The following is a 16710-nucleotide window of genomic DNA, read 5'->3' as shown; positions in this document are numbered from 1 at the left end:
AGGCCCAGGGGTCGCTGGTGCAGGGGTCAGTTTCGGCTTTGGGTTGTAAGTCCAAATAGTTAGCGGTTCCTCACTATGGTGAGATGTTTCTTGGGGCTGGAAAGCTGGATAACCATAGTATGATGAGGAAAGGACCACCATGATGTTGAGAACCCCCACAACATGATTCAGGAGGGAGACAGTGATGACCACTGTGATTAAATGGCACAAGGTGACCCTTTGGCAAAAACAAAGCTGGTCTTCCTAGGCCCCGCTCCTTGCTGGAGAGCTGGAACTGCAGGGGAGGCCTCTTGTTTTACTAATCAAGGCTCTGCAGAATCCCAAGTCTGAACTGGATGGTGACTGATGCATCGGGGTAGCCCAGGTGGGAGCTGGGCAGTCCACAGGGTAGTCCTGCAACACTTCTGATGGATTCCAATGACAGGGTCCTCGAGCAGGAGCTGAAACTGGTTGTTCCCACTAGTCCAGGGATCAAAACACAGATGAAGGCCTTCTGCATATCAGAAAAGGATCAGGGATTTGCCTAGATGGTTGATTAAGACAGTGCTGGTTGGCTGCAAAAGTGATTTCTGCGTCTTCAGCAGAAGCTCTTCTTTGAAGGGGGTTTGGCTCAAATGACAAAGTGAAGAATGACCGAAATTTAAGCTGGAGTTGCTCCCAAGCCCACCAATAGTAAGGATCCATACAATTCAAACTGGCAGAGGCTGTGCAATAATGGACATCCGTCAGCCACCACATCTCTGCAGCAATAGATACACTTTGGCCAGGATGTGGGCTGGGACCAGACAGTCCTAGCCCCCAAATCTAGCCATTAACACATAGCGCTGCTTTGCACGGAAAAGCCAAGGCTTTGCCTGGAAAAGGAATTACCGTATATATCAAATCCAGCCCGAGAGGGCAGGAAGAAGGCCAAAATTGAAGATGGCCAAAGGACAAGGCAGAGTCTCATGGCACGGTTATTTTAGAGTATTTGAAACACTTGTGTATAGGCGTAATATAGATGCCATATCATATCATATCATATGGTTCACACAATATACTTAAGAAACACAGTAGAAACATATCTGAGGCTACCAACCTGTCCTGGACACATCATGCAAGTAACCATAATGTTACCAAAAACAAAAGAGAAACAGATACAAATTACCTGCACCGCAACTCACTTTGAGGTAATGTGTGGAATGTAAAACAAGCAAGGAATTTCGTAATGGGGACAGAGAAGTCCCATTTCACTGATCAGTGCCACCAATAACTGATGAGCAAAGCAAGGTAAGTAAAGCCAAAGAGCTTTACTTAACATCAAGTCACGTCATGTTTAAAACAATATCAAAAAGTTGGGAGGTTGCATAAATATCTAGATAGGGAAAGCAGCAACAAGAAAATCTTTCCTAACAGTGCATGAGTCAGTAAAAGGAAAGTCAACATTATTTTCTGTCCCCACAACTAGTTTAGCTGCTTACAACAATCCAATGCTTAACTACCTATGCACACTGTAAACAATTACAAATTAAATGTACACTGCACAGCTTTATGAAAAGGAGCTGGAGTTGAATTGGAGGCAGCACAGAAATAGCCACTGTCCACAACCACAAATGCTGTTCTATTCATGGACGACATTGCCCCATACCTATTCATCCAGCCAATCCCCTTTGCTGCATTAAATACTGTCACCCATCACTCCTCTACATCAATTCCTCATCCATGAGCATAGAGTACTACATTGGTTCGCTTACTGACTGGTTTACTGTTACCACTTTGTCATAATGCGTCCCGCGAGATTGTTGCACAAGCCTGTTACCTGTGGAGGCCAAGAAGGATGCATTTTTTTGCCTTTAATATTAACACCCAGGGGATGCCAGCAGCAATCAGCTTACAAGGAACATAATTCATGCCAATCAGCACCTCCATATGTTTAAATACACTAACAATGCAGCATGAGGGCAAGTCATCATTGAATCTCTGACTGAGACCACGTTATGAAGGACATCACGTTAAACGTCCTGACTTTTATTCATAGAATATTTGACAATACATGGTCCTGCATACGTAAATAAAGTATCATGTCCTGATTCACCCACATGGTTGACATGTCCCTCTCCCAAGAACTCCTCATAGTTTTCACCAAAGTCACAACTGTTGAGAGAGCATCAGGAGTGGCAGCAGCAAAACAATGCTCCATCCTGACACTTGTAATCGGACTCATTCTGAATTCCTTCCTGTAGGACTCAGTAAGAAAGTCTCCATCACTCCTTCTTAGCTCTCTTGTAGAGTGACTCTAAATGGCAACCTGAGGATCTGTGAGCTACTAAGTGTGCATGCAACTACACAGGGCATTTTATGCTGTGCATCAGTTTCACAAACTCGTGATCTGTCTCACCAATGCTATTTGGCTTTAGACCCCCAACACTTAAGAGTGAATTCATATTGCAATGGAAAGCTTACTGATGTATTTCTGAAATAATATCTATCCCATTTTCCCGTGTCACCATGAAAACAATGTTTCCTGCTTTCTGATGTGCACATTATTATTTAAAAAGTACACTGCAATGGAAATTCACTCCTCATTTTGGCATCTAATTTCTGTTCAAAGTGTTGGAATATTTGTTGTGACAATCAAGAGAAAGCGACAACGGTTTCATTTAATGAAAGAGGGCTTTGCCACAGGTGTGTAACAGAAAGTCTTTGGGATTTACCAAGGGAGGATCAGTGCCTGCTTCTCATTTGTGTGACCTCTCGAAAAGTTCACTTAACTTACAAGTATTTTTGTGCTTACCTAAGACGATTGATGGTGGTTGGTTGTCCACAGGAAACACTGTGATGTTAATGTCATAAACCGGAAATGAGTCATGATTTGGTAAGGGAGGAGACAGAGGCCGTCCATAACAACAAATATTCCAGTCTGCACCAGCTTCACCATCAGACACCACAACAGTGAGTCGATCAAAGCAAGTAGTCAGGCCAATCTCTCCACCTGCAGGACCAAAACATCTGTTTAGACATGAAACGCATTTTTCCTATGTCTGTAGATTGCTCAATTTAGCCAAGCCAAGCATGAATCGATACCTCACCTACTCAACAATATGCTGGCACGGGTGGCACGTAAAACAAGGAGCATGTTGTCTGGCAATAGGACACAAAAACATAACTTTTCGTAGAGAAAAATGTACTTAATGCACATTTTCATGTGAGCCTTTAGCATTGGGTTTCAAATCCTTACCTTCCAGGATATGCTCATGGTGACCAAATCCTACTTTGGCCAGAAGAGGGTACAAAGTGGGGTCAAAGGCTTCTATGCGCTATATCTGAACGTGTAACACAACTCGGCTCAAAGGTGTTTCATTCATAAAGGTCAAACTGCTAAAAGTAGAGAGTATACCTCATCTGCCGCTTACAATCCTCAGTACTAAATAAAGTATCCACACGGTATATTACTGAAAATGTACCCTTTAGCCAATGCTCTGCATCAAGAAACATATACAAACACAGGTAAGTACTTTGTTATAATGGCTACTCTGTAGAATTCCACCCGTGCTCTGATGTCATGTTTGCTTATGTTATTGTTTACATTCTAAAGGAGACGGTTAGCAGTTATCTGGAGAGCTGTAATGTAGGCTCAGCACTGCTGGGCTTAGGCTGGTTGCCAATAAAGAAGCTCTACTTACCTACCGTGTTGCTTCCTTACTACATTGGCGACGAGAGCAACTAGCCTCCCGACCCACGCAGCCGACTTTGGCCCAGCAGTTGCCTACGTTTTCCCCTGAAGGGCTCCCTGAACCTAAGGCCCTGTCGGGCTCTTCGAGGGAAGAGCTCCCCAGCGACACTGTACGCGTCGGGCCAGCTGCCGAGCAGGGGGAGGTAATATTTCCTGTGCCTCCATATCAGAGGCCAGCGCGCCTGGCCTGCGCTCCCCAGCCGGGGTTGAGCGCAGTGCCCCTGCTGCAGCCGGTGGTCAGGTGAGAGGACAGCACCCCAACCGACGCCGACAACAGAGGCCAGTGTAGCCGGTCTGCGCTCCCCGGCCGGTGTCGAGCGCGGCACCCTGCTGCGCCGAGCGGTCAAGTGAGGGAGGAGGCGCAGCGCCAACGGACACAGACAACAAAGGCTGGTGCGTCTGACCTGCGCTCCCCAAGCCGGGTCGAGCGTAGTGCCCCCACCGCGGCACCGCAGCAGTCAGGTGAGGGAGGAGGTGGAGCGCCAACGGACACCGAAGACGAAAGCTGCTGTGTCCCACCTGCGCTCCCCAGGGCGGGGCGAGTGCAGTGCTCCCACCGCAGAACCGCAGCAGAGACAGGTGAGGAGACTGTGAAACATTTCCCCACGTTTGCGATCAGCGCAGACGTGTGCCTGTTTTCGCACTTGGTCGCTGCAGCCGGGCGCAAGGCAGAGTTCTGGGAGGGGGAACAGTCGGTGAGCAGTCGGCTAGTCCACAGAGATCCTGGCAGGAAGTCGAGCCTAGGGAGAGAGAGCGGCGAGTGAGTTTCCTTGCCTGTTCTAGGCTCCGCCCACTAAACGCTTGTCTCTCACACAGGAGGAGAGAAAAGCTTTAGGATAGAGTAATCACCCAAAAGTTAACCCCGTACTCACCAGTCAACGCTTTTGCACAATTCCCACTGGCTATCCTCCACGCTCCAGGGAATTACTGTTCAGGGATCAGAGACAAATATACAGTGCTGTTGCCTTGATGCAAACAACTGGCCTAGCAAACTATTTCATTTCCGCATCGACGTGCAGCACAACAATGCGCGCCCGCCTCCAGCCTTTCTGGCCAGTCCTGGTGAGCCAGCAATAGTATGGGACTTATGGGTTGACACTTTTAAAGTCTACCTAAGGGCAGCAGGTGGTGCTAAATTTACTGATGATGAAAAGGAGGCCGCTTTACTCAACTGTTTGGGAACTGAAGGACTCAGACTATTCAGGCATCTTCCTGGTCCCAATGTGCATCCCGCCCCCGCTGCCCCCGCGGAAGGGATGAGGGGGGTGGTGCTCTACCAGGAGTAATACTGGCTTATGCAACAGCTTGGGTAAGTTGGAGGCGAGGTTTGGCAAGAGGGCAAATGTGGTACTTGAGAGGTATCATTTCTTCTCGAGAGCTCGGGGTTCCAGTGAAAGCATTGATGCATATGTGACTGCTCTATGTACATTGATAGCGACGTGCAAATTCACAGGCACCGTGGACGAATACATCCGTGATCAAGTGATGATGCGTACATGTGATGTGCGTGTCAGGGAGAGACTGTGGATAGAGAAAGATCCGCCTCTAGAAAAAGTCATTGAGATAGCCCGTGCAATTGAAGAATCCAGGAAAAGTGTGAGAGTGATGGCAGATAAAGGGGAAACAGTGCATGCTGTCATTCCCCGCAGGACTATGGATGCCAAAGGGAGGAACAAAGACAACAGGGCTGTGTCTTCCTCGAAGGATCTGTGCAGGAATTGTCGGTGGCGTGGCCATGTAGCGGGTGCAAAGGGGTGTCCTGCTGCCTATGTGGATTGTAGGAAATGCAAAACCAAAGGACATTATGCCCGCATGTGCTGGAGTGTTGTCTCCACTAAGGACTCGGTGAACATGGTGGACACTAATGATGAGGATGATGATGTCACAATAGTGGGTGATATGGGTTGTTCTGAAAGGAGTGAAAGAAGTGTGCTGGAAGGTTGATTACTCAGTGTGGGGAGTTGCAAGAAAAGAGCTTGGCCAACACTCATGGTAAATGGTGTCCCGTTGGAGATGATGGTGGACACAGGATCTCCATACACTATGATATCCCCTGAGCTATATGAATCCAAGTTCCACAAAAGGGTTTCTGATTTATCCTCTCCTGACATAAACCCATACGCTTATGGGCGATTACCCATTAAAGTTCTTGGATTTGAGTGGGTTGACATACAGTTTCAAGGTAGAATGGCTAGGGGTAAGTTGTATGTGGCTCACAAGGGTGACCCAGTTGTGGGGTGGGAAGAACAAGCTGCCTGGAGCTACTAATTAGACCGGGAAAGCCCGTCCCGGTGATGAGCGTGACTGAAGGAAACAGTTGCGTTGTGTGGTCTGGGGGGATCACGGCAGAAATCTTGGAGAGTAGGTTTCCGTCCGTTTTTACTTCTAAGTTGGGCAAATTGAAGGGTTTTGCACACAAGATTGTTCTCAAGACAGGTTCAGTACCTGTTGTTCACAAAGTCAGGAGAGTCCCCATCATGGCTCATGATGCTTTGAAGGAGGAACTGCACAAACTCAAGGAGTCCAGGGTCATAGAAGAGGTAGAGTGTTCAGAATGGTTGGCTCCAGTGGTGTTGGCATGAAAGGGTGACGGAGGTATGAGGATGTGTGTAGACCTCAGAGATCTCAATTCATGCATTTGGGTTGACAGACACCCCTACATAATATCAATGAGATGCTTTCATTGGTGTCTGGGGCTTCATGTTTTTCTACTTTTGATCTCTTCTCTGCATATCATCAGATAGGCCTGCACAAGGAATCTCGCCCACTCACTTCTTTTGTAACCTCTTTTGGCGCATTCCGTTTTTGTAGGATGCCCTTCAGGTTGGCCTCTGCCGCTGCGGTTTTTCAGAGGATTATGCAAAAACTCTTTGGGGCCATTAAGGGAGTAGAATGTTTCCAGGATGACATCCTTGTGTGGGGTAGATCTCAGGCTGAGCATGATTGCAGGGTTCTTGAGGTCATGGGTGTCTTGAGGGAGTGTGGTCTCACCATCAAACTTAGCAAATGTAAGGTAGGTGTCCCCACTGTGACTTATTTGGGACATTCTTTAGATGCTGAAGGTATTCATCCCAAGGCGGAGTTGGTGAAGACATTGAGTGATGCACCTGGACCAGTTAAGATCCTTTATGGGTCTTGCAGAGTATGATAGTAGGTTTGTACCTTCGTATGCTGACAAGACTGTTAGTATGAGGTCGTTACTGAAGAAAGGTGTGCATTTTGCATGGTCGAATCAATGTCAGGCGGAGTTTATCAAGTTGAAGGAGGAGATTGAGCAAGCCCTGTCCTTAGGGTCCTTCTCTCCTGCCAGGAAAACATATCTTACTGTAGATGCCAGGGAGTATGGCATAGGTGCTGTTTTGGAGCAAAGGGTGGATGGTGAGTTGCGACCTATTGTTTCTGCATCCAGAGTGCTCAGAGAGGCCGAAGGCAGGTATGCTGTCATAGAGAGAGAGGCTCTTGCTGCTGTGTGGGCATCCAAATATTTCAGGACCTTTCTGTGGGGAACTGAATACACCCTGCGTACTGACCACAAGCCCTTGGTACATGCGTTGACAACCAAAGGTTTGTCTCACGCGTCTTCACGGATCATGAGGTGGATGGCCGATATGGTGGAGTATAATTTCAAAGTTGAATATGTTCCGGGCACTAGGAATGCAGTAGTGGATTGTCTCTCGCGGTTTCCGAGATCTGTTGATGATGTTGAGCTCCAGGAGGTAGCGGGGGACGATTGTACCTTGGTGGCCAGTGTAGTGCCCCCGGTGTCAGAGTTTGAGCGGGGTGCAGAATGTGCAGCTGATCCTGAGTTGACGGGAAATAAGGACGGCGCTCAGCAGTGGAGAAGTTGGGACTGAATTGTCTAAATCCTATGGGCATATGTGGGAGGAATTATCTGTGGGTCCATGGGGTGTGGCTAGAGGCCTGAGGTTAGTTCCTCCTTGTTCCCTTAGAGGGAAGCTTGTTGATTTGGCCCATGAGGGGCACATAGGCAGATCCATGAGCAAAAGAAGGCTCAGGGAAGATTATTGGTGGTCCCGAATGGACGCTGATGTAGAGGACATGGTGAAAGTTTGTGCAGCTTGTTCCACTAGTGACAAGAGCAAAGCCCCTACTACTCAACCGGTTTATCCGGTGGAACTTCCTAGTGAGGTGTGGTCTAAGGTGGCTCTTGATATAATGGGCCCCATTGATTCATTGGGGGGAAGTCTGAGGTTTATTGTCGTTATGGTGGACTATACTTCGAGATGGGTGGAGGCCACAGCTATGTCTCCTGTTACCGCCGAGAAAGTGGTAAAGTTCCTTTCTGTGGTGTTTGACAGGGAAGGTGTTACTGCAGGTTTAGTGACTGACAATGGCTCTCAATTTGTGTCGGACTACATGCAGAACTTTTTAAATGATCTTGGCATACGTCATCATAGAGCTGCACTATACAACCCACAAGCCAACGGTCTGGTGGAACGCATGAATCGTTTCATCAAGGGGGGCCATCTGTAGAATTCCACACGTGCTCTGATGTCATGTTTGCTTATGTTATTGTTTACATTCTAAAGGAGACGGTTAGCAGTTATCTGGAGAGCAATAATGTAGGCTCAGCACTGCTGGGCTTAGGCTGGATGCCAATAAAGAAGCTCTACTTACCTACCGTGTTGCTTCCTTACTACATACTTTAAAAATAGAAAGGAGTAATATTGCACAAGAGAGCAACATTTGTACATATTGCTTTTTACCAGCCAAAACATCCATCTCATCAGCACCTATCACCACTATTTACACCCCAATTCATCTATGATACAAAGCAGACTCATCTGTGCCTGATACTGTATATCATTTCTCACAAGATGCCCCCATGTCGTTCAACAGGGCTTGAAGAGCCTGCACCTATATGCCCTGGTCACACCACACATGGGTGCACCATTTTCTAGTGCATAGGCATTCTGATGCCCATCATACCCTGTGGTTTTGGTGAACTGAGGTGGGAGTGCTTGCATGGAGAAACCCTTAAACAATTGGAATCCAAGGTTCAATAATGGTAAACCCCTCAATCATATGTGCAAACCCCTTAATTAACTGGGTACCAGGATTAGACCTTATCCACCAATGTATTTCTCCCACTGGACACTAATGCATCCAGAGAGGAAAATAAAATGTGAACGGTGAGTGAAAAAGACTGAATATTTTGGCAAACAGTTGCATGCCTTAGAACAAGGAAGGGAAGGTAACGGAGGGAGGAAAGGAATAAGATGGTCAGATTCTAGCGAGTCTGCACCTAAGGCATCAGAGTCAGCCACACAATCAGATCGACACAATGGAGTACCTTACAGTCAGAGGGGGGTTCTCCACCGCCTAATGTGAGCAGACTAAGGTAATTTCCAGGTAGACGGTGCTGCGGGAACATTGCCCCTGTGTAGACAGAAAAATTATGAGGGAAGAAAAGGAGTGTTATGTATTACAATTCCCGTTGCTCGAAAAAGGAGGAACAAGGCCACAGTATATTCCATGGCCACACATGGATCGAGAAAATCTGAAAAATAAGCTTCCAATGTTAACGTTGGGAGCCGGAAAATGGATATATGAGCTAGAAAAATTACTGGAGGGAACATGTTAGTTATCGTGGATATTAAGGGTCTTTTAATCACCATACTTGGTGATAGAGCTGACGATGTGTGGACACAGGCAGGTTATCCTGGCATGACTACAGTTAATACTGCGCACAATGGAGCTCCATTTAACAATTGCAGAGCTGCGGTATGGAAAGCATTACAATTGCTATACCCATATACTTCTGACATGGGAGCTATAATGACATGCAAAATGAAGGAATCGGAAGATCCTTCGCTTTACATTCAGAATTTCCAAGACGCATGGGTGCTGGAAACGCTGGAATCTTGGGGGAAATCTATACCCGTATTTTACCATATATTATGCCAAGGGCTGCCAGATCAGGTACAGAAGCAGCTCAAGAAATTGGTAGGAATCGAGGCCAGACCATGGTCCGAAATACAGTTGGCCATAGCTCAATATTGCAGGCTACTGCAAGAAAAGAATCGCAAAAAAGAGGCTGCACGAAAAGCTGAGGAGGCAAAATGTGTGCAGAAGAAATTGTAAAAATATGCCATTGAAGGGGCAATGATAACTAGCGCAGATGGATTGAACATACAGCAGGTCAATAATCAACAGCAGGTTAATCAGGGCAGTAATGGGTTTTACCCCAAAGGGAAAGGGTTTTGAGGAAGAGGATGGCAAAGTAATCAGCAAGGTTTTCAAAACATGCAAAATGGCAATCAGGATATGTTAAATGGGCAAATAATCAGACCACCGCCAATATGTTGGACGTGTGGGATGACAGGGCATCTAGCACGCACATGCAGAAGTCAAGGCATGGTGCAAAACGACCGAGGAATATGAGTAGGGATGGTGAATCCACCTATGTTTTCACAGCAGAGTGGAAATGGAATTGCACAGAATCACACAGTGCAACAGCAAGCGCCAGGAGCACAGCAAAGCTTGCAACCTCAGAACTTGATACATTTTCCACAACGACTCACAAGATTTGACGTCATTCACGTTCAGACAGATGCGTCTGAAAAGCACAAGGTTTCCCCAGGGGTACTGTAAATGGAGTTAAGCAATATTGCATTAGAGAGTGTTGTCTTGCAATATGTGGACATCTTAATTTGCAGCACAACCGAAGTAACGTGCAGACACGATTCTATCCAGCTATTGAAATATTGGCTGAAAAAGGATATAAAGTTGACAAAGAAAGTTACAATATTGTCAGTAAGAAGTGCTGTACATAAGCCAGCTAATCTCACATGAGGGGAAAAGGGTTACCCCTGAAAGGGCTGAAGCCATATTGAACACAACCAAGCCGCACACGATAAAACAGATGCAGAGTTTCCTACGATTATGCAATTATGTCAGAGCATGGGTCTTTGACTACAGCTCATATAGCAAGCCCTTGTTACAAGCTCTAAAGAAGGAACAGGGAATGAAAGAAAACATTGAATGGACTGACACTATGGAAGAAGGATTGGTCGAACTAAAAAGAGCCATTTTCACAGCACCCATTTTAGCAATTCCCAATTATGCAGAGCAATTCTACCTGTTTTCACACATGAATGGCAGTGTTATGACAGCAGTACTCACACAGAGAACCACGTTGGGGTACAAGCCCCTGTCGTACTACAGTGGAAATCTAGACCCAGTGATGAGAGGTCACTTCCCTTGCAAACAAAGTTTAACTGCTGCAGCGTTCGCCATAGAGAAGGCTACAACCATTGTGATGGGATGCTCAATGACGTTGTTCGTCGAGCACACACTATTTGCCTTTCTAGAGAAACCAAAGGCACATTGACATCTCATAGAGCTTCCGCATCTGAAATGATCATATCGAATCCATCAATTAAGATATTTCGATGTAAAATAGTGAACCCAGCTATGTTCAATAGCAGAACCAGTCACTAAAGGAAAGCCGATCCATGACTGTGCGAATTATGAAGAATTCTATGATGGGATTCCTAGAGTGAAAGAAAATGCATTGGCAGAAGGAGAAATTGTCTTTGTTGACGGTTCTTCGAGAATCGATCAAAATGATAGGTAAAGATATACAGGCACCGCTGTGATAAATCACACAGCAAATAGAGAATTTTGAGTACTTATTAGTGCACAATTACCCTCTCATTACTCAGCACAGACTGCAGAATTATTGGCGCTGATACTCGCACTCGAGAATCACGCTGACCAGGAAGTAACGGTGTACAGCAACTCCGCCTATGTGACCTCAACAGTGCACGGAGGCTTAGCGTGCTGGAAACGGAGGGGCTACCTCCGAATGGATGGCACGCCACTGCAGCACGCAGCCCTATTGGACAGACTGATTATGGCGATACAGCTCCCAGTGGGTATAGCGGTCATGAAATGCGCCGCCCACACAAAAGGGACAGATTTGATCTCGCGCTGAAATCAAGCAACAGACACAGAAGCCAAGCGTGTGTCCACCAAAGACAAAGTCATAATGGATGTGGAAATAACTGATGTGCATGAGAGAATGATTGTTGCACGAAGTGAACCTGACAGTTATAGTAACATGGGGAAAAAACAATTAATGGAATTCCAAGGGGAAGCACCACAGGAGGGAAGGAATCTCTGGAAGCAGAGAGGGTGTTCTTTAAACCCCTCCAAGAGCTTGTGGCGACAAGACAGCACTGTTAAACCGGTGATGCCTATAGCCCTATTGAAGATAGCATTGGAACAATTACATTATCCAGAGCACATGTCAAAAGAGAATCTAGCAGCAACAATCGCTGAAGACTGGTTTATATTATACCGAACTTAGCAGAGCACGTTTCATTTTTTATGCTGAACTGTATAATCTGCCAACAGTTCATGGATGGGTATACACTAAGAGGAATTAGAGGAGTCATCCCAAGGCCCAATGAACCTTTTCAGCACTTGCATGTCGATTATGTTGATATGATTCAAGTATGTAACGGGTACAGGTATCTAATTGTTGTGGTGTGTCCATTCTCTAGATGGATAGAAGCAGTTTCATGCACACACCCAGACTCTACCTGTGCGGCCGAATTTGTGGTAAGGGAGGTTTTTCCCAGATGGGGAGTGTGTGAGGTCATGAGATCAGATAATGGGCCTCACTTTGTTAATGCAGTCTTTGAACAGATTAGCTTGCTGCTTGGTATAAAGCACAAGTTCTCATCAGCATATCATCCGCAATGTAATGAAATATGTGAGAAGCTCAACGGCTTGTTAAAGGAAAGAATAGGCAAGTTGAAGAATAATCAAAAGAAGGGATGGCTACAATGCCTTCCACTGGCACTGTATGCACTCAGAAACCAGCCTGGTTCTGACCATCATCAACACTGCACGAAATAGTAACAGGCAGTAGGATGTGCACACCAGTGCCACCCAGAGATAGAGCTAGATGTGATGCTCAGCCAACAGGAGAGGTTTTAGGGTCTGAAATGCAAAATTACCTGAATTACATGACATCTTGTCTTACTGTAATTTCAGGACAGCTGCAGCAACGACAAAAAAGGGTGCAGGGCAGCACAGAACACAGAAGGAGATACTACAACAGACCTGATTCAAGGTTTACTTCTGCCACCAGTTTTTCCTGGGGACACGGTCCTAGTGAGAAACCACACGAGAAAGAAGTGGGATGAGCCAAGGTTCAACAGTCCATTCAGAGTGGAGAACGTTACTCCCTCTGCAGTCAAGCTAGAAGGAAGATGAGCTTGGCTATTTCTGGGTGATATCAAGCCATACATCGGGGAAGGCCCCCTGCCTACACCCCAATGCGTAGAGACTACAGACAATGGGGAAGAACCACAGCACGTGCAGACGAGATCCACGACGAGGAAGAAGGATGCATGACCAGCAAAGCAAAGACCAAGAACTTTTGTGCAAGTTGTGGCTTAAATTTGGACATTTCCTCTGAGAAAAAAGGGGTTAGGGATATAAAACACGGACACTCTGTGCATTCTAGTTGCAGGGTGAAGAAGAAAATTGCATGTATAAGCTACAACATATTCTATTGACTCTGAACTTTGGACTGAGGCATAATGTAGCCTTGATGAGAAAAGGATATGCCAAATTTTGACTGAGGACCCACAAACTGGAAGAAAATACAGTATCCAGACTCGTTCCAAACAGGAGCATTATTTGGACTCACTTATGGTGTCCCACAGCAGCGACATCACTAAAGACATTCTAATTTACTTTGAACTAGTATTGATATAATATCCGTCTTTAGTGGGAAGGCTCACCAACATCACTGAATTTCTTCAATACCCTGAAAACAAAAAGACAATAAGGAGGCTGCTCATTGTGATTGCCGAGCAGTTCCTCCTGCTTCCGGAATATAGGGAGCACAAGACAAATGTCCCAAGCAGAAGAAGCAGCGAATAGGCTTGTCAGTGTGCTATTCTTTCGCTTAATTGAAGACTGTCCAGATCTTGTTGGGAGACGCACTGATGTCTTGACATTTCTTTGAGATCCAGCAAACACAGAACGTTTGACTATAATCCTGAACTGAATCATAATTCAGGTTGCACTTCACGCTCATCGAAATCATAGAAGCTGCTCACAGTGAATACTGAGCAGTTCCAGAATTCAGCAAGGACTAGACAAATGTCCCTGTCACCAGAAGATAGCAGATTGGCGAGCAATGTCTTCTTTCACCTAATTGAGGACTTTCCAGAACTTGTGGGGAGGCCTACCAGTGTTGACGTCCTCACTTTCATCAGAGACCCAACAAACTCTACACAGATGAGTATGCTCCTGCATGGTATTGTGATGCAGGTTGACCTTTCTAATCATCATCAGAATTTCCGGAGGAGACTGTAAACTTTCCGCCGAGGGGCAGATCGAGGAAGTGTTGACAAAGAATACACTTTTGCTGACAGAGAAGCAACATGTCTTTTGGAGTGAAACAGATAAGGGGAATTGATTGGGAGTTTGTTTATTTTGAACATGCAAACTAAGAGACTTGCTGAACTTACTACCTTATTTTGACATTCTCGTGGACAGACAAAAAGAACTGTTTCCTCCAGAAACAAGAGACAATCTGGTCATCAGGCAAAGAAGGGCAATCGCTCCAGTTCCTGCAACCTACGCGCAGAAACAGCAGAATCCAGAGATAATATTGCCTAGAATGTATTAAACTGTTAGTTTTTTTTCCTTAAATGATAGAGATGGGAAACCTACACAGTAACGTTGACATCCCTCAAGAGGAGAGGCGCTCATACTGTTCCAGAACTAAGTGCTGTAGATTGACCTACAGAGGAATAATGTACCTATGCATTATATTCATCATTGTTTTACTGTCACTGACGATTCAAACTGCATTTTCTATTGGTGCACAAAGTGTTCTGATTCCAGTGCACCCACCTAATGATGTACGCATGACATACACGAAGGCACCCAGACCTTTTATAGTCATTCCAGTCCCTAGATAGTCTGACAAAGGAGTGAGGGAGCTTGAAATGGATGTGATTAGCAATAAAACACAAACACATGTAGTAACAAGCAAGTTGAAAAGCCGAAGACAGGTCGGCAGAGTAAGAATTAGAAAAGGTTACTGAAAGACACACACACACACACAAACGATGAGTGCAGGTACACCGGGTCTAGTGTCAATAACTGCAGAACCACAATCCAAAGCATGGGAGAAGGATAGACAACCAACAATGAGAAGTTCTACTACAAGTGAAGTGAAAAGACAAATGGAGAAGGCTGACCTTTTAGAGAGACAAAGGGAGTTGGAGAATAAACCAACAGAGACAGCATTGACAAGCACACATGATCCAATGAAGGGGACAAGTACAAGTTCTACAATACAGCCATATACTGGACCAATGGCAGAGTGGATATGGACATTTATAACCAGAAGAAAAAAGATGCAAGAGGAGAAAGAAAGAATTGCCAGATTTTCACCAACTCAAATGGTACAGATGAAGATGCATGCACCATGGATTGAGATGCCTGAGAATCCTCCAGTGAGAAGAAGATACATGGATGCTATTAAGGATGTGATGATAGAAAACTACATGAAAACCTTGAGAATAAAGAGAATCATACAAGGAGATGACAATGAACTAAACGACTACCTGGAAAGAACAGCGCACTTGTTAAATGTTAAATGTTAAAGGTATTTGTACCGCGCACCGTCACCAACGGAATTGGTCCCAGGCGCTCTGGCGGATCTGCAAATGAGAAGGTGGGATGGGTTAGTAGGTAAAGCGGGAGTAGGATAGTGAGAGGAGTGGTGTTCTGTTGGCAGCTTCAACTCGGTATACACCGGGTGCTGAGCTTCAGTGCGAGTATCGGATCGATGTCAGTCCTCGTGTGTTGTAGGTGTTGCTTATGTGTTGCTGCGGTGTTGTGAAGTGTGTGCGGCTTGTTGTGCGAGAGATGGTTGAGTGAGATTTTTGAGTGAGAAGTCTGCAGAAATGCTGAGTTTTTTGTTAGTCGGTTGTATGAAGTTTAACAGAAGTTCAGAAATATGTTCGAGAGTGGCGCTCGCCAATCCTCCCAATCTCATCAGAGTGTGCAAAGCGGTTACACCTGGCAGGGTTTGGTTTGTGTGAGGCACTCTCTGTGCTGTTCTAATGCACTCTTTAAGTGTTATGATTGCTCCTTGCCGTTCTATTCTAGCAAGTTCTTTAGGTGTTATAATGCTGATGGATTTATTAATGTGGGTTGGTGTCTATTCTCCTCCTTGGGTGCTGGGGCTGGTGTAGTGGACTCCTCTAACAAACTTTCTATCTAGATGCGTCTGCCGGTTTGGATGTGGTACGTCCAGGGGGGGGGGAGTGGATGAGTCATTTAAGGCTTTTGTCTGGGTCTGAGTATGTGGTCAGTCTCTGGAGACCTCCTTTGTGGCTATTTCCCATGATATCTTATGGTCTGTCATGTGGTCGGTTCTTTGGGTTCGGTGTTTGTCCATTTTGAGAGAAGCTGAGGTTGGTGTTATTTTCATCGTTGTTTTAATAGGGTGGGCATTGGGCATTCGAGTGCATCGCTGTTGTGGTTATGCTGTGCAGAGCCATGATGTGAGGAGTTTCCTGAATGCTAGGTGGGTTGTTGTGTCCCGTATATTCTTAGGTAGGTCATTCCAGGTTTTCGGTACCTGGTGAGGGAAAGAGGATCCTCCGAGTTTTCTTCCGTTATAGGGTTTTGGTTCCAGGCGGATGTCAGTGCTTGATCTCAGTGTTCTTGTGGTTTGATGTAGGCGTAGTTTATCGCTTAGGAATTCTGCGCCTTGTTTGTGTATTGCTCTGTGCGTGATGCACATGGACTTGAACTTTATTTGCCGTTTTAATGGTAGCCAGGGTAGTATTTTTAGCGCGGGTGTGATGTGTTCTCTTCTGGGTAGCTTGAGGGGAAGTCTGGCTGCTGCATTTTGTATGCATTGCAGTTTATTTAGAAGTCGTTCGGGCATGCCCAGTGTATGGGAGTGGGGGGCACCCAGGCCCCCTGGC

At 45.8% G+C, this 16710-nt stretch overlaps 1 protein-coding gene across 1 annotated transcript in view; it reads right to left on the bottom strand.

Annotated features, from left to right (window-relative positions):
* FREM1 (FRAS1 related extracellular matrix 1) overlaps positions 1 to 16710 on the bottom strand; it is a 1195879-nt gene that overhangs the window by 634534 nt on the left and 544635 nt on the right. The window contains exon 17 of the mRNA XM_069626057.1: positions 2774 to 2971. Within this exon, the coding sequence (XP_069482158.1) occupies positions 2774 to 2971 (198 nt within the window). The remainder of the gene's footprint in view (positions 1 to 2773; positions 2972 to 16710) is intronic.

This window comes from Ambystoma mexicanum, chromosome 6p (genome assembly GCF_040938575.1).
Source record: "Ambystoma mexicanum isolate Mex_15411 chromosome 6p, UKY_AmexF1_1, whole genome shotgun sequence".
Lineage (NCBI taxonomy): Eukaryota > Metazoa > Chordata > Amphibia > Caudata > Ambystomatidae > Ambystoma > Ambystoma mexicanum.
The sequence above is the reverse complement of the archived record's forward strand: the minus strand, read 5'-3'. Positions and strand labels throughout refer to the sequence as shown.